The sequence below is a fragment of the Scophthalmus maximus genome, chromosome 1 (genome assembly GCF_022379125.1).
Source record: "Scophthalmus maximus strain ysfricsl-2021 chromosome 1, ASM2237912v1, whole genome shotgun sequence".
NCBI classification, from domain to species: Eukaryota; Metazoa; Chordata; class Actinopteri; order Pleuronectiformes; family Scophthalmidae; genus Scophthalmus; species Scophthalmus maximus.
In genome coordinates, this window is record NC_061515.1 from 15,329,245 (window position 1) to 15,347,500 (window position 18,256).

At 40.6% G+C, this 18,256-nt stretch overlaps 4 protein-coding genes across 5 annotated transcripts; all 4 read left to right on the forward strand.

Annotated features, from left to right (window-relative positions):
* Positions 1 to 1,487: 1,487 nt before the first annotated feature.
* apoc4 (apolipoprotein C-IV) lies at positions 1,488 to 2,443 on the forward strand. The gene is made up of 4 exons (XM_035634165.2): positions 1,488 to 1,603; positions 1,818 to 1,863; positions 1,947 to 2,031; positions 2,209 to 2,443. Exons 2-4 carry the CDS (start codon positions 1,818 to 1,820, stop codon positions 2,408 to 2,410), a joined length of 333 nt encoding a protein of 110 aa, XP_035490058.1. The 5' UTR covers positions 1,488 to 1,603; the 3' UTR covers positions 2,411 to 2,443.
* An 874-nt stretch (positions 2,444 to 3,317) lies between these two features.
* apoa2 (apolipoprotein A-II) lies at positions 3,318 to 5,153 on the forward strand. Its single transcript, XM_035634151.2, has 4 exons — positions 3,318 to 3,466; positions 3,675 to 3,719; positions 4,235 to 4,466; positions 4,692 to 5,153. Exons 1-4 carry the CDS (start codon positions 3,343 to 3,345, stop codon positions 4,846 to 4,848), a joined length of 558 nt encoding a protein of 185 aa, XP_035490044.1. The 5' UTR covers positions 3,318 to 3,342; the 3' UTR covers positions 4,849 to 5,153.
* A 946-nt stretch (positions 5,154 to 6,099) lies between these two features.
* apoc2 (apolipoprotein C-II) lies at positions 6,100 to 9,229 on the forward strand. Of its 2 annotated transcripts, none has more exons than XM_035640569.2 (4): positions 6,100 to 6,244; positions 8,228 to 8,291; positions 8,436 to 8,592; positions 8,695 to 9,229. In XM_035640569.2, the coding sequence occupies exons 1-4, from the start codon at positions 6,239 to 6,241 to the stop codon at positions 8,783 to 8,785; spliced, it is 318 nt and encodes a 105-aa protein (XP_035496462.1). In that variant the 5' UTR covers positions 6,100 to 6,238; the 3' UTR covers positions 8,786 to 9,229. The 2 variants fall into 2 exon arrangements, with proteins under 2 accessions (XP_035496462.1, XP_035496472.1); XM_035640579.2 differs by lacking the exon at positions 6,100 to 6,244 and adding an exon at positions 7,835 to 7,931.
* A 2,440-nt stretch (positions 9,230 to 11,669) lies between these two features.
* LOC118314001 (trypsinogen-like protein 3) lies at positions 11,670 to 16,635 on the forward strand. The gene is made up of 5 exons (XM_047336231.1): positions 11,670 to 11,756; positions 11,833 to 11,974; positions 12,714 to 12,967; positions 14,980 to 15,116; positions 15,333 to 16,635. Exons 1-5 carry the CDS (start codon positions 11,717 to 11,719, stop codon positions 15,555 to 15,557), a joined length of 798 nt encoding a protein of 265 aa, XP_047192187.1. The 5' UTR covers positions 11,670 to 11,716; the 3' UTR covers positions 15,558 to 16,635.
* Positions 16,636 to 18,256: the final 1,621 nt, after the last annotated feature.

Here is an 18,256-nt window from a genome sequence, read left to right on the forward strand (position 1 = left end):
ATTTCTGTTTGGTTTTTTATTTGCTTTATTTTACTTTTTGTATTTGTGTTTCCATGGGGTGAGTTGGTGGGCATTTGGGAGGGGGGTGGACGGGTGGATGGATGGGGAAAAAAGGAAAAACAGTGATTTGTGCTGACTTTAAACCTTCACCGATGTCGTTGCACCAATAAAAAATATAAAAAATCAAAAAAAAAATCAATGAGGCCTCTATAATGCGATGCATTGAATCCACTGCAGTGACCATAAATGTGAATCCACACCTTGGCAACACCATGAAAAAATAAATAAATCCTGAATCATCATAAAGGGATGATTTATTGCAGGTCTATTCGCTGGGTGGTACCTAATAAAGTGGCAACTGAGTGTATGTCATAAGAAATATGACTATTCTGATGCTTAATGGGGGGCTGTAGTCGTGGCACACACATACACACACACACACACACACACACACACACACACACACAGAACACACACACACACACTCATTCACTCACTGAGCACAGATCAGATGTTCAAAATCTGGACGCACAAACAAAATAAAAAAGTAGATCCCATGTGTTTAGACAGCTGTGAGATCTGGTGTGTAAATGCAACCAAGTTACAAACTCTGATCTCAACATCAGTGTTGAGTTGTTCACATTCAGAACAGAACGCTGTCAGCACAGAGCCTAATATTTGAAAAGATTACATAGATTTTTTTTTTGTGGCGGACTATGCCCACAGAACTGCTTTGCTTGGCTGAAAATGTTTATCTATTTGACCCCCCCTTCTGTCTTCACTAAAGCCGATATCTCTCCAGCGAGAACAGAGACTTTGACTGGCCTGTGCACATATCAGCATCCTCCAAATGGGCTGAGCTATCTGGACCAATGGGCTTTTGGAGAGTTTTTTGAACTCGGTTCATGTTGATCTTGAAAGGATATCAAGATTTCAGAGTCCGCGAGGTGTAAAAAAAACTTACTTGGTTTCAAACATTAACACTGCAAAAAACAGAAAACGGTATCAGCAATGGATGGAACCCACCAATGAAGATCAAATTAAAGTTGTGTTTAAAATCTTACAAACCTAATCTTGTTAAAAGCTGATTAGTCCACTCATCTCTGCATTTTCTGAGTTAGTGTTTACATTTAAAAAAAATTAAATATATATAATAAATAATAATAATAATAATAATACATTTCATTTATAGAGAATTTTTCATTGCTAAAAGCAATCTCAAAGTTTGATACCCTTTCATCACAGATACCCTTTACTGTATGATATATATATATATATATATATATATATATATATATATATATATATATATATGTGTATATATATGATAACAAAGTAACAGTCAGCAACAACAAGAGGACAAGAAAAAGTAGATCATAGCGTACTTTGTGTTTGCTTGTAACATTTTAGTCAAAGAGTGGTTTCCTTGGTGTCTCTCAGGTTGGTTTTTTTGTCAATAAAAGGGTGTGTTGAAACCAAAAAAAAGAACACAACAACGGTCATCTGGCCGTGACCAATGTAGACGCCGCTGCGGTCACCTAATACAAATAAAATGGCTTGATACCACTCCTTTAAACTTCTGTTGACCATTTCAGAGGAAAAGGTAAAAGCCACATTATCTCTCCTTCTCCTACGTTGGATGTTAATGAATCTCACGTTTGTTCTGAAATCTTAATATTCTGATAATCGTCGAGAGGAGAAAATAATACTCTTTAAGATAAAGCGTGTTGGTATTCATGACTTTTGCAACTTGAACTGCAAATCCACCGTGTTAACAGTGTTAATATTCTGATGACTGAATCTTGTCTTTGTGACAGATGCATACAAAAGTGTTTGTTTTCGGCCTGATCTGCCTAATGCAAGGTAAGCCGCCCTTCTCATTTTCAGTCTAAGTTCCTTTGATTCTGAGCTTTCTTCCAGTTTCATCAGTGCATTCTCGTCTGCAGTGTGCGGGCCAGTTTTGGCCGAAACACTCGCCCCCGAACCAGCGGACTCTCCTGGAATGCTGCAGATGCTGGCCAAGAAGGCCAGGTATTTTCTGAATAGCCTTCACCTCGACAGAACTCTTGAAGCAAGCTGGACCTCCCTGTTAATGATTGCTGGTTTTCAGAATTGCTAAAATATGTCTGTTTGCGCACATATCGCTGTGTTTGTGCGTGCACGTTATATGTAACTTGTTACTCATTTGTGTGCTTCTTTGTCACACAGGGAAGCACAAGAAAAAGTCAATGAATTGGTTGGAGGGGTACTCATGTTGGCTAGCATGTACCATGACGAATACATCCAGCCGCTGACCAGCAGCTACGCCCAATGGGCGTCTGATGTCAAAAGCTCTGCGTGGGAGAAGATCCAGACCACCCTTGACGAATACATGATGATTAAAGCAACTAATGCCACTGATCAAAACTAAAGAAAAGCTGAAAATAAAGTAACACTCTTGTCACACGTCTCATCTGCAATTTTTTGACCGTTCGACGTTGAACAGATCATGCCTCAAGGTTTTCACTGTCGTGTCAGATCAAACAAGTTCATCATAAAACTTGACATGCAGCTCTGGTAACCTTTAGCATGTGGGCCCAGATTTGTCCTGCAAACAAGGCAGAGAGAGGTAAAGGCCATTTCCTTGTAAAGACAGAGAACAGTTACGTGCAGTCCACTCTTATCGATTCAGATGATTCATTAATCCCTTCTATCGTAGCTGCGGCTGCTACGTTTTAAAACCGAGAATTGGGGCAAATAGAAAAAGGAAGAGTGAGACAAAAAGTTTAAAAAAAAGAGCCACAGAGGGGGAGAAACAAGTGCAGTCAGTCTAATGGTGAAAAAAGGTGAAAGGTGAAGGCAGAAATCCCAGCATGCACTGCTCTGGGTTCAGCGCTATGTGTCTAGACAGGTCCTGGTTGATTGACCTGTTGACCATCTGACCGTTGTCCCCGAGCTGACGTTATGAAAGTGAATCTGATCGACTGCCGAGAGTGCAGAGTAATATAATCAACATTATATTTTTGTTTTTGTTACAGCAGGTTACAATGCATGAGCTGCTTCAAAAGTTTATATTTTCTTTTGCCCGTAGAGACACCACACTCACATTTTGCAGCCGCTCGACTTGTGCAGTGTCGGGAGGTCCCGGAGTGCATTGCCATATGAATACAGATAAACGTACATTTGAGGAACATTGCGTAACCACCAAGTCATATTTCCACATACAGCATTTTAAGGGAATATCATGTACACTGGACTTTGTTAAGGTGAACCGGTGTGTGCGTGTGCGTGTGTGTGTGTGTGTGTGTGTGCGTGCGTGCGTGTGCGTGCGTGTGTGTGTGTAGGTGTGTGTATGCTCATCAGATGACGTTTGTTTGCGTTCACCCCCCTATATCATCCTGTCCAGATGTGAGTTCCGAGTTACAGACAACTCACTTTCAGAGAGGACTGTCACTTCTTGGACCTGTACATCCAAACACAACAGCAGGTAAGCACGCTTCATTACCGCAGCAGCAACTTCTCTTCTCAAACTACTCCTGAGCAGATCTATTTTTTGAATATGTGTTGGGGTTTTTTTTTCACATTCTGCAGCTTTACCAACATGATTATCCTCATGTAAGGTTAAAACGTCAAATATGGAAAATAATGTTGATTCACCAGATGGAGAGTTCAATTCAATTCTCTTTTCGTTTCAGATATGAATGCAAAATATGCCTTGGCACTGATCCTCGCTCTGCAGGGTAAGACAACATTGCAATGCAATCTGAATAACTGTAGTGTATGAATTTGATTTTTAACTCAAGCTGGACAAAAAAACAACAACTATTAAAACGAGAGCCATTTGAGGGCATCTGTGTGAATGTAAATGCTTTGTTGCTTGTGTTTTTACTCTATGCATTTGTTGCAATAACTTAATGGACATTGTTGCACGACTCTTCTGCCCTGCTTTGTCTGTGGATGTCATGCAAGATAAAAACTGCTTTTTAAATGACCCTGAGCTGCAAAGCAGACAGCATTTTACACAATGAATACTGGTTGAATTAACATAAATTGGGAAATAATCATCAAGCAACCAAGAAATTCAAAGCAGCTTTTTTTTGCCTTAAAGGCACACTCACACACAAACCCACAGATGAGGAAAAAAAATCTTTCCAAGCATTGCAATGAATTAACCCATTCAGCCCTTCCTTATTTGAATCTGCTTTTATAGGATTGGTTCTAATATAACAATCTTACCATTCTTATTTCATTCCAGTCTCCATGAGCCTGTGTGAGGTTCCCACACCATCACAGGAACTTGTTGAGAAGTATGACTCAATGAAAGCAGTGTTCTTCAAGAGGCTGCTGACAGCCTACAGCAAGCTCCAGTTGGCCGTTGCTCCTTTGGTGGAGAAAATTGGTGAAAGCGAGCGTGGACAGACTGCCAAGACCTACATGGAGGATCTGCAGGCCAAGCCCGAGTTCCAAGCCGTCGTCAAGGTTGCCACGTAAGTGTTCACTGAGAACATCCCTCCTGTGAAGGCAATGTGCATGTTTCATTGTTAGTTTCAGGGAAATAGAAGGGGGGGGGGAGAAGTGTCCACTTCAACCAAAATGGTTCTATTATAAATTGATATTTTACTATTTTGTCTTAATATGTAACACCATAAAGGTTCTCCAGGCACTGAGCAGTTGTGTTTTTACTGATGGAATGTCTTCCCTGTTTTGTGCAGTGGCCTGGGAGAGGAGGCAGGTCCCCTGGTGGACAAGGCCCGTCAATCAACACTGGGCCTGTACGAGCATTACATGCGTCCCTACGTTGGCGACTACCTGAGCGATGCCATCGACAACATCAAGGTGTACCTGAACATGGTTTTGCCCGCTGAGTAAAGGAGACCAAATAGAACAAGCCACCTGTCAGCAACCTGTAATAGATGATAGATCATAGAAACTACACCAGTTTAGGCTAAGAAAAGCAATGCACAATGCAAATGGAAGAAAAAAATCCTTTGCCTCTTTTCCAATCAACTTCTTTGCCCAATTGCGCAGAGTGAAAAAACATGGCAAACATGTCAACACCACCTATTGCAAATTGTGCATGTACAGTATTTTGTGTTTGATACACTAACCAAACTCTGTGTGTGATTGTGTATGTATATGCGTGAATGTGTTCAATAAAAAGAACTGAAGGGTAATTTGTTCTAGCTCCTAATCATTTTGTTATTTGATATAAGATAAGATATTCCTTTTTTCGTCCCATAACGGGGGATTTTTTTATGTAGGTATGCATTATACTATATATATATATATATATATATATATATATATATATATATATATATATATATATATATATATATATATATATATATATATATATATCATACATTTCAGTTAAGCATCAAAAACTCCACATTAATTTGTTGCTACACAACTGACTTAAACATGACAAATTACGACAGTTTTTTCAAAGATCGGCTCCCAAATTGATACAAATGGAACTGAGTGTTTTTGCACATGATACGACGTGAAGCTGAAGAATACTTTTCATCTTTGCTCTGAACAGAACCTAACCATGTCATATAGTCACTGATGTGTCTCACTGACCAAAGCAAAAAAGCAACAACAACAACAACACACACATGAAGTATCATACGGAGTGAAGGTGCCGAATGCAGCTTGGCTTCTCGTGTTGTCCCAGTAATCTCACTTAAACACAACTCAACGAAGCATTTCTTATATTTAGTGTTAACAAATGCTTGTTGCGGGCAGCTCAGGGTTCATTTTAAATGTTGTGCAAAAGCAGCAGCAGGGGCAATTTTTTTCAAAATATCTGCCTCATTTCATACATTCTGTTAATTGTAACTTTTCAGTTCGATTGAAGATGCAAAAAACGCTACTGTGCAATAAAAATATTCACATCACAAAGAAAACCGAGCTGATTAAATATTGTCTCATTGCGGCTGTCAGCGTTGACTTTGGCATTGCATTGTTTAACGACCGCTCTCGGCCACTGCAATAACTAAGCAAAAAGTCATCACAGCGCTGAATCATCTGGATTCAATCGAGCTCTCTGACTGTTGGATTCCTGCCGCTGCCCACAGCTGTCCTCAGACTGACCCGAGTTCTCGGGTCACAGGCAACATGACATGCGAGGACTGGATAACATGATTGGCCGGGATGTTTACTCTGGACTCTTGGGAAACATGTTGGCATTTTCACAGAAAATTACTCATCAAAAAAACACACAAGATGAAAACTAAACTTGTCCCGGTGAACGATGCAGGTAACTGGGAGATTCATAAACTTCTTCTGAATAGATTTTTTTAGAGAGTATTTTCTTAAGTCATAGAAAAAGAGATGTAAGGCTTTCATAAACTACATGTTTTATATGTTAAGATTTCACTTTTTATGCTCTGCCATGAATATAAAATGTTTAGTTGACAGGCAAAGATACAATGGATAGAGAATTTCACAGCAAGGACGTAACACAATGCATCACAGAATGTGTAGCAACTGCTAATTTCCAATGCTTTTTTCTAGAAGGGCCTTTTAGACAACACACATAAAAACATCAGAATTGGACTGTAACATTCATGAAATGTACTTTTTGGAGTTGATAAGTACATTTTATGACACATATTTATCGTCAATATACAACCACAACCTTGGGGCTGACAGTTGAAAATTTTACAAACAAAAAAAAAGAAATGAAAAAATCAAGATGTTTGTATATTGACTTTCGAATGGATATAAAACACATATTGTTATTACTTATTACTAGGGATGTCCTGATCCGATATGATCGGGACATGTATCGGGGCAATATTGGCCAAAATGACTGCATCAGATATCGGAAGAAATAAGTAATAAAATCCGATCTGATACATTACAGTAAACATACCAAAGAAATGCATATTTATGTATCTACTAAGTCTTGAACATAATTTCGGCATCATTTTTTTATGTTAATTTTCTATCATTTAATTAAGAGTTTACAGTTCAATTTGTTTTTTGCTTGTTTGAATGGTGCTGACCATAAAAAATTCTGCCAAAAGTTCGGTGAGAAATAAGACAGCAGTATTCCATAACTCAGTCAAGTTGGCGCTATGCATGTCTTCCTTGATGGGAGTTGATTATTTGTTTCACAGTTGAGATGGGTAGGTTAAGCAGAGTGCATCCTGAACAATGCATTATTAATATTTTATTTTTACGAGCGGGGAAAAGATTTTTTCAGATTAGTATCGTATCGGTATAGGCAGATACTCAAAGTGGAAGGATTGGTATCGGATCGGGCACGAAAAAGTGGTATCGTCCCATCCCTACTTATTACTAATATATTTAGTGCATGTCAACAACAGAAAAAATTCTAATTATCTTCACTTTGGCACCCAGTTTAATGAGAAAATCAAATTACTTCCATAAAAGGAGCTGTCTTGTAACAGTGGCGCGATAAATCTAATCTAGCTGGCCTAAATATTTCATAACCTGAATTAGCCTGGATGACGTGTTCAACACACTCTGGACTCAGGCCCACTGGAATGGGACTTAGGACTGTTGTAATGCGCCATGAAAGCATCACCACCAGAGGTTTTGGACTGGGCAAGGTGAACGAGTGTGCTACATTAATGAACTACTAAAGTAATCAATTGGGACAAAAAAAAGTTGATCACATTTTCAGCCAATCTGCATACCAGATCAAATCAGATTCGTTTCACATGGGCTCCTGGTGGCGTTTGTGGAGCCCCCTTTGATGCTTCAGTCATCATTGTCATGTTTTATCAGAACACAATGTGACACACGCTCCCACGAAAAAAAAAACAGACAACAGTGCGGGTTTATCTCCCACACTGGGTGCACTTTGGCTCTGGGAGCGACAAGTCAACGCACTTACTCTCCTATATAAATGGGCCGGGCGAACGGGGCCTCTTACTTTGTTTTCTTCATCAGCGTGATTTCTGCAGAGGAATAGAGTGAGTACTGACACTTCGACCCCTTATTTGCAGAATGGGAGAGGGCGTAAACGTCTTGAAATGCTACTTAAGGAGAGTTAAGAGAGTTTTCTGACATGTGCTGCATCCGTAGTGGAACTAAAAGTCAAGAATTTGATTTGTCCTCATGGTAGAGGAGTAGAAAGATCAGAGCGGATTGCTCAAACAAATCTATCACGCCATGTGAGGGGGCGGGGGACGTGTGGCAACGTCTCACCCTAGTGGATAAAAAAAGGTAAGCCCTAAAAAAAATGTAATTTTGTTTTCTCTCCTCACAGATTACAACTGTCAGCATGAAGAAGCTCCTGGTCGTTACCCTGCTTGTTGCACTCCTCGCTCTCAGTAAGTGTATTCTGGGGTGATGAAACTGAATTCAGAACAGAATAAATCAGTGAAGGAAAACAACAACAACAACAACAAAAACACATTTTGGTTTCCCAGATGACTTATCTGACCGTTTGTATTTTTTTTTTCTCTCTCTCTCAGGTGCTGAAAGCTTCCGTGTGACGAGGCAGACCGACGAGGAGCAGGGGACTCTGGCCAGGTTAACAGAAAAAGTCAAGTCCATCTACCAGGGAACCGTCAACACTGCCAGCGAATACCTGGAAAACATCAGGGGCCTGAAGCTGGAGGAGAAGGCAAAGTAAGAGATTGTTAATGCAGATTCCTTAATGCAGTATATATATGAAACAAAAGCAAAGTGTGAGTTAACATTCAATCTCTTCTCTTTCTGTGTTGCCTACAGAAATCTTTACACTGATGCTACCAAAATTGCGGGCACCTACTCTGGCATAATAGAGGACCAGATTTACTACTTCTTCTACTCCCAGCAGTAAACACAAACGGATGTCCGGTGACCGACAACGTAAAAGCGCCCTTTGACATTGTGAACTTTGCCGTATCTAACATCAACCAAAAATCAAAACCTCAAACAGCATCTTCAGAAATAATGTACCCAGGGCTCTGTGTGGTTTTATTTTCTTGGTCACAGCACTGTACTGGTGGCAAATGATGATAACCACACAATTGGGACCATAAAAAAATTAGCCGGGGAAATGGAGCGCACAGCATCTTCTCACCAACCAACAGATTTCTCCATGGGTGTCAGAATTCGAAAAGAAGGAGCCATTCAAAACAAAGAGTGCAAATAATGTAATGTTCTATCGCCACCTACTGGTGACTTTCTCCCTCATAGTTGACTCTTCATGGTCATTCCAACTCTGAACAAATTTAACTGTTTGTATCTTATCGTGAATTAAAGTATTTATACAAAAATGATAGCGCATGTGTGGTTGGTGAATTCATTTGTCGTTTGTATTTCTCCTGTTTGTGTAAAATCCCGTGTTTCCTTTTATCCGACTGATGCAAAGGATCCCGTGTTTACATCCGGGATAATGTGCAGCGCCCGAACAGAGGCCCGTGTTGCAATTAATAATGGATGAAAAGAAACAAGTAAACTGCGAAGAGAGAGCAGAGGAACCGACAGAGATGAATACGAAAGCAAAGACTGTGTTTGTTTTGTAGATTCTGATATTCTCTGATTTTTAATTAATGCACACATCTTCAAAATGCGGCCTCTTCTGAAGCACAGACAAAGGACATTAATTTGCCTCATCATGTTTGGCTGTTAGAAAAGATGTGTACTGTACCAGAGAACCGCAGGACCAACCACACATTCGTGTGTATATTAAGGACTAAATAAGGATAAAAAATATCACTATTGCCAATGCTGTGACCACATATTCAATACATCTGCTGTTTCTGCAGCTTCCATTGCACCACATTAATCTGAGAAGAAGTGCAATGGATTTGCTATCAGAATTTGTCTCACATGTTTCCTCTCAACTGACAACAGTGATCAGATCTGATTTAATCTGCGGGGGCGTCTGCAACTGCTGCGGGACAGAAAAAAAATAAACTTCTAGATTATTGTGAGAGAGGAGCAGACTTGATTGACATTACACAACAAAGTGTGGTTAAATTCATTCGATTCCATGCTCAGCTTTGATATGAGTGCATTTCCATATTTATTTTAAACTGTGCACCTGTCAGAGATAGTGTGTGCAGTGCATCCGGTGATAAGAGGGCTATGCTCATACATGATGAGAAACTTTGTAGTTTAAATGTCATATTTGTTCTTTTTTTTAGGATTTTGTAGTATCCATATTCCAGGGACTACAGATGAAAAATAATTCACTTCGGTTTATTTATAGCAATGTTTATTAATATCACCTGTCCCTGTTAAATAAATCAAGTCATCATGTGGTACATGTGCCAGATGGAATTTTCCTTGTGTGTGTGCGTGTACAGTATATATATATATATATATATATATATATATATATATATATATATATATATATATAATGTCATCATTAGTATTGTAGAATTGTCATTAGAGAATCCTTTCTATTACATATTGGAGAATCATCTAGAATTACTGCCTCAGTAAATATGGTCAAATCTCCCCGTCTGTTGCTGAGGTGTGGGCGTTAAATAACCGGTAGAAAAATCACTATTTGGCTGAACATTGCGATGTCACTGGGAAGTTGACCTTTGACCCTTTGGAAATAAAATGTCATCAATCATCATTTTACATGTTTGGAAATTAACTATTTCTTGAGTCGATTGCCCAAAAAAATGTTTTTGTGACATTTGACCTTTGAATACCGAACTGCATCATCCTTGAGTCCAAGTTCACAAAGATGAGCAATCGGACGGCAGATGGATGGATAGATGGTCAACGCCAACAACTAAATTGTTTAATGCCTGTGACCACGGCTGTTGCCATTGCAGAGGCACACTGTTGTTTTCGTTTGATATTATACAGGCATGAGGTTAATCAGATTTATTCTTCATTTAAGTCATATGACATCAAAGTTACCTTTTTGTCAAATGTCTCCCGAAAGTGTAACATTGTGTAATAATTTAACTAGTTCACCAGTTGTTCCTGAGCCTGAGTTACCATCATCTATTTTTCCTGGGGTGAATCTTGTCACAAAATCTGAGCCCAGGAAATGTTTAATCAGCTTTGTGAAGTTAACTGAATATAGAATTAATTTATATGTCAGTCATCTTTTTAGAGACTCGAAGAAAGAAAATATTACTGGCACCAGTTGCAAAGCGACATTCAGAGTTGTGCAATCAATATTTTAAGATAAGCGTTTTAATATTGCATCATGGTAAAATATTAACGAACTGCAAAGTATTACAGTAACATTGTGGTAAATTATGAATTTAATAAAAACTTCCTGGCAGTCTAGATCATATCTCAACTCATACATTTTTAATTATTACCTTTCGTGGTGCTACAGAGGCTTTGACATAATTGTCTATTTTTGTGTGTGGTTCACACAAAGTAACCTTAAATATGGTTTTAATATCGCCCCACTAAGCTTCAAGACGCTGTGCACTTCAGGTCTTTGTATGAAAACAACGTAAAACTTACCCAAAACACAAAAACTGTAATCTCTTATCTCTCATTAATGTATTTCATATACCATCAATTCTCCGCAAAAAGGAACAAAAGGTTACAGGAAACAAGGTGTGTCGCTGTAACTGAGCGTGGATGTGTTGAAAATTTCTCAGATAAGGTTATCGCAAAGGTTATGGCTGAACTGGAAATGAATCAAAGCAGTAATAAAGCAATGTGCTCCTCCCACTGACCCCTAAAAAGTTTGCAGGTATAAAGAAGCAAACAGTCATCACACACTGTCGACAGGAAAACTGCACTTTTCCAGACTAAAAATAACCAACGGAGATACAGAATGAGTCTCCTTCTGGTGCTTGCTTTGTTGGGTCTTGCAGGTACAGTAGATATTTACCATGTTGTGTCTAGAATCAACAAGATGAATATTAGATTGTTCTCGTGGTTGTTTCACAGGAGCGTCTCCCCTGGGGGACGACAAGGTGTGCCAGCCTCACTCCAGACCCTGGCAGGTCTACCTGCACGGCGGCGGAGTGTCCTGCAGCGGAGTTCTCATCGACAGATGGTGGATAGTGACCTCCTTTGAGTGTGCGCCCAGGTAGGTACTAAAAATCTGTCATACAGTCATCAAAATCGTTAAAAATTCAAAACAAAATGTAAAAAGTTGTTGTTGTAAGCATTGTTTTCATCTTAAAAGCCGTACTTCGGTTTAATGCAAATCCAATTTCCCCAAAATGTCAGCCGTTAAATTACATTTGGACTCGGTAAAACCTGGCTGAAGTGCTTGATATATTCTGCTTTGTTAAAATCCAACCATGTTTTATTTAAATAAAGCGGTTTTTTTTAACCTTTAATTCTATTGCTGCAGCATTTTCAGCATGACCTTCAGCCTGCAGCTGCTCTAGTGTCTCGCACAATTCTCATGAAGGGATTAAGAGGCAGAACACTTTGTATTTTTTATTTCCCTCTAAAAAGGGATTTCTGAAGCACTGCACATGATGTAATGCAGTTTTAATAAACAAAATCAGTAAAATATAGCATTTTATTCTAGCCTTGTGCCCGCAGACGAGGCAGTCAGGGAGTCATGGGATGCGTCTTTGCATTTAGATCTGTAATAATGCGGTTTCTTAAGAAGTCAATGTTAGAAATACTTTACTATACTGTTAACAGAACAACGCATATTCCACTTCTGTTCCTGCTTAATAAACAACATTAATTAGCCTGTTGTTGTTGTCAGATGAAGGCTTACTGTTCCTTATTCATGTTTCCACCTGAGGCCTGAAAGATCCGCCTGAGCTGAATACCACAGAGCCCTCACATCCCACGTATACTTACAGACCCTACACCACCGTTGCATCCCTAGGAGAACATGATGTCCTCGTGGAGGAGGGCACGGAGCAGCACATCCTTGTTGCCGACGTGATCCGCCACAGCCCCTACCGCTCGCCCCTCCACAGCCTCGCCATGGTGCGTCTGGCCGAGCCGGCCCACCTCAACCAGTACGTCCAGCCCGCGTCCATGCCCAGCCGCTGCCCACAGCCTGGAGAGACCTGCCATGTCAGCGGCTGGGGCTCCACCGGGCCCTATCACTGTAAGTGAATTTAAAAAAGGTGCTACTGTGGCGTTTACGCCTCATCAACTTGTATCCACGTTTGACCTTCAGCGCAATTGCGGGATAAACCAACGTTTCCTAATCCACTTCCCAAATATTCCCTGGCTTACAAAAAAATTGAACTCTGGCGCCCCTGTGAGTATCAGCGAAAGGCCCCTGGGGTTTCTTTTGAAAGCAAGGCTTTCTTTGGCGGCTGTGGTTCAGGACGTAGAGTCGTTCGTCCACCAACCCCGAAGGTTGGCGGTTCGATCCCAGCTTCCGCCAGTACACATGCCGTTGTGTCCTCGGGACACTTAACCCTAACTTTCCTCTGACGGCTCTTCCGACAATGTCGGAATGTGACAGAAAAATGCGTGGTAAATAGCAGCGCTGTATGAATGTGTGTGGATGTGACTTTGCTGTAAAGTGCTTTGAGTGGTCTATATGACTGGAAAAGTGCTATATAAATACAGTCCATTTACCATTTCTCATCCAAATAACTTTGAAGCAAGTGGTTTGACATTTTGGGGAAATACACACATTTACTTTCTTGCAGGGATTTAGATGAAGTAATGGTTAATTTTCACAGGTATTGCATTTTAATTTGTGGATTTAGAGGCGGATACTAGATACTTGTAGATATTTTTTACCTTAGGGAAAAGTGGTTTCCTGCAGTCTTCATGCTTTTGGCATATAGATGTCAGACGAGTATTGTTCTTTTCCTCCGTTTCTCAGTATGAAAGCGAATGAGCGAACTGCTGTGCTTGCACCGTGCATCCATAATCGTGTGCTTGTAGAACTACAGATACAAACAATACCCATATTTCTGTACAGTTTAAACAGTGCCCCACAACACAAAGAAGAAGGCAAAAAAGACCAGAGCTTGCAACCAAACCTGCAGTCCAAAAATAACAAAAAACTAATTGACAAAACTGGATAACTCTAAGCTTACATTTTAAAGGAATAGTTCAACATTTTGGGGAATGTGCTCATTTACTACCTTGCCAATAGTTAGATGAGAAGATTAGTACCACTGGAGCCAGAGAAACTGGAGCCAGAGGGCAGTTAGCCTAGCGTAGAAAAAAAGGACTGCAAGTGAGGGGAGACAGCTTGTCAGACTCTGTCCAGAAGTAACAAAATCCCCCCCCCCCCAGCATTTTGTAAACTCACTAATAACGTGTTATATCTTGTTTATCTAACATGAAAACGTACATTTGTGGTTTTCCAGGAGGTGCTGTGCAGGACTATTTCTTGGCCAAGCAAGTGGCCTCCTGTAGCCTTAGTGGGACTCTGTGTTTAGAATAACCTTCATTTCTTTACTACTGAGATGTTACATCATTACATTCTACATGTCTGAAGACTTACTTATTTAAATTCTTGCTATTATTATTATTACTGGCTGCACATGCCCCTTATGTCCTCTTCAAAACATGCACACAAGAGTGACATCCTTGGGACAAGTAGCTTCCACCTCTTTAAAGCATTTAGGATAATCTGCAAAAATGCAGCACTGTCTGTTACTTCTACATTTTCATCACGGTTCTGGGAAACGTTGGATTCTGATAAGCGGGTGGCCACAGACTTGCTAAAATGTTCATCAATATTCTGGTCACTGCAGCCCTAACAAGGCATGAACCTTCTATTTTAATAACGACTAAAATGGCTTTCTTTAATCAGACGAGTTTTTCTAATTGCTTGTCAAAATGCCCAGTCAGTGATTGAGACTAATTAAAAGCGGAAAACCTTGAAAATGGTATTTACTAAAGGTTTAGACCTCATGCACCGGTGCCAGCATGTGGCAATGCATAAATGGAAACTAATCCAGACCTGCTGAAGGGAAGGAGAGGAGTTTTTGTCAAAGAATGAGCAGCAGGGCGATGAGTAAATACCGAATACATCACGACGAGAAAATTGTATTCATGCTATAAATTCAGACTACGAACCAGCGTGATTTGGGGTACTTAGTTTGAAAGAATCAGAGCAATGACTCACCTCCGTTCTCTCTGAAACAGTTGGGCCCGCTCAGCGTCTGAAGTGCATAACTGTGCCTGTTGTGGACGATCAGACTTGTATGAACACGTTCCCAGTGGACCTGTACTGGAGCCCGACAATGGTCTGCGCTGGTCAACTAAACACAGATAACTGCTTGGTGAGTACGGCCGCAACCCAGAGAAACTGCAGATCGGCATATTTCTTGCCTCTTATATGTCGTGCAACCTATTATAATCTACCTCTCTTTCCTTATTCCTCCTCCATTTATACCAGTGCATTTTCATTTCATTTAAATTCAAATAATTAGTTTTTAACATGCATTTTCCATGAACAACAACTACAGCAGTAGCTTATCCTCCCCCCATCTCTCCAGAGTGACCGTGGCAGTGTGATGATGTGCGGTGGCCAGCTGCAGGGCGTGCGGTGGTTCGGAAATGGCTGCCGCAACCCGGCAAACCCGACCGTCTACTCCAAGATATGCAAGTACAATAACTGGATCAACGGCGTGAGGGACCGCTACACACCCACTCTGCCACCTCAAACCACGACAAGGACGACGACGACAAGAGGCCGCGGAGAGACTCATTTACTCAGATAAAATGTAGCATTGCTGCTGACCACTTTGCAGGCTGGAATCAGAGTTTGAACCCAGAGGGTAGAGGTTGCCCTTTCAGCCAATTGAGCAAGGCACAATATTGCACTTTGGCAAAGTTATACTCTTGATAAGGATAAATGACATGTATAAAATAATCTAAGATAAAATGCTGAGACACTTGTTGCAACCTTTCATGCCATGTTTTATTCATGGCTTTCAGCACACCCTTTACTCCATGATTGCTCCTTTTTCCCCATTTGCCTCGGCAAAAACTCTCTCCACAGCTGGCTAATAGCTGCTGCTTATTGGCTCTGATGTTATCCCGGTATATCATAACTCGACATATACCGCTGTGCGTGTGACAGTGGAAGTGAATTATACGACGGGGAAAATTTGTTTGCTCCACATGTTGAACACCATCGCCGCTAAATCTTGTGGTTGTCACCTCCTTTAGGGGCAATATCCAGAGTTGTGCTTAGAGCTGCTGCAAATTAATAGTTTGATATTAACACTGCATGAACTGACTACATCCATGTGGCTGGGGTCGCTCGCTGTGAAGAGCCTCGGAGAATCACCGTTCAACCTCAGAAGCGCCTCTCAGCTCATTGTAGCATTTTGGCGTCTTTTAACAATCAATTTAAATTTGAATGATTTCAGCCAAAGGACCCGATAAACCCATTGCAAACTACCTGAGGAGCACCAAACAGTGGACAGTCAATGTAAGTGGCCATAGTGGAGCATGTAGCAGCAAAAGAGCCTGATATCACCCTCATAGTTGAGGCAGTGGACTTACATTTGTCACAAAAACATGTCTCCGGATTAATGCTAATGTCGCTACATGAGCAACTGTTCGTCATATTAATGTAAAAATAAAACTGTCAATCATTGTTATGTTCCCAGCTTTGTGCCCCCCCCCCCAAAAAAATCTGTTCATTCAGCTTTTATAATGTCAGTAACAAAAATGATTGCTCCCATTTTGCAAATAACAGAAATGTTATTTAGTAAGGAAACTTTTAATTTCTGTTTTCTTTTTTTTTCATAAAATTTGTCAGTCAAATCAAATAAAGTCGAGCGGAACGAGGCTAGGTTCGAGCTGCGCCCTGGGAATATGCACCATACAATTAAAAGCAGCTATGAAGTGAAGCAACACTAGATGGAGGTAAAACCTAAACATAAAGAATCACATGGAGCCACAGTCCCAAAGAGAGAGAGAGAGAGAGAGAGAGAGAGAGAGAGATGAAGAGAGAGATAGAGAGAGAGATGAAGAGAGAGATAGAGAGAGAGAGGTGGCAGTGTGAGCAGGTGAATCTGGCATTTGTTTTTTTAAACTTTGTATGTGAACTCGTCAACATGTCTCCAAAAAATGTGTTGTAGTAATAAACACATGGATCAAATGTAAAACCACAGAGACATGTTGAGTACAAAGGAACTGCGGAACACATGAGGGAGTTAGTCGCACACACACAAAGAGCACGGACACAGCATTCCCAGAATCAAATACACACATGTGCGAGCGCACACACGCACACACACACACACACACACACGCACACACACGCACATGCACACGCACACACGCACACACACACACTCTTTTTTACATTCGTAGTGACTGACAGCTGTGTCCATAATCACCCAGGCAGTTGCACATAGGGGCCACTCTGCCATCTGTTTGTCTCCCGCTCCTCACCCTCTCTCCCCTTCCTTTCCCACCTCAGCGGGAGTCAGAAGACACTCTGAAGAGCCGCCTTTGGTAACTGTGAAGACACAGTGTGATATTAATCGCTGTTGGTTCTTTTGGAGCTGTTGTTTGTGTTATTAATTTATTCCTCCATTTCAATTTGGATAGCCATTGCCTGCTGCTCTGGGAGAATTGGTAGAAGTCAACCCAACGAGATAGCTGTTGGGTCCGTAATTATTCGCTTTTGTAAATAGATACAATAGATGCTTCACTTATTCCCTGGGGCAAGTGGGATTACTTCTTGTGATGTACTTCTTGGTCTCTTTGTGGACTTAATCCCAAATAATCTGCATTTTGTTGTGTCTCATAGTATGTGGCCTGCCTCCCGGTGTGGTGTGGTTCCTGATTTACCAGTGCACTTTGATGATATTGAGACATCTCCATAATAAGTTCCACCTGAACTCTGGTAGTTAAAATGAGTTTGCTTATGTGCTACTGCAGACATCACAGCCCATTGCTTCTTTTAATAGCTCATTACTTATTGCTGGAACTCGACCCCTTCAATTCCTCTGCAACTAGGAGGAGTTAAACCCATTTAATAAAGTTAAACCGTGATATACAGTGGGAGTGTGATGAAGCAGGATCAACGTGTCCGATAAACCAGAGTTTGACAAGAGTCGACAACCACATTGTGGGGCAGTACTGTGGGACAGCGGTGCTTTGAGCTAAAAAGCTAATTCTTATGCTTACATGCTCACAATGAAAGTGCTGACGGTTTGATGTGACTGCTGTCAGCTGTCTTTCAATGTTATATATACTTTTAAAAGGGTTAACAGATTTAAAAAAAGGATTGACTGACTGACTTGCAGTGTAATGGCGATAGAAACAAATGACAAATTCCACCTTTATATTCGTCCCCAGGACCCGGTTTCCACCAAAAAAATGACAACACGATTTACAGCACAAAGGAAATGCGTCACCTTATTAATACTACCAGACCTTTCACTCACTTAATTGTTCA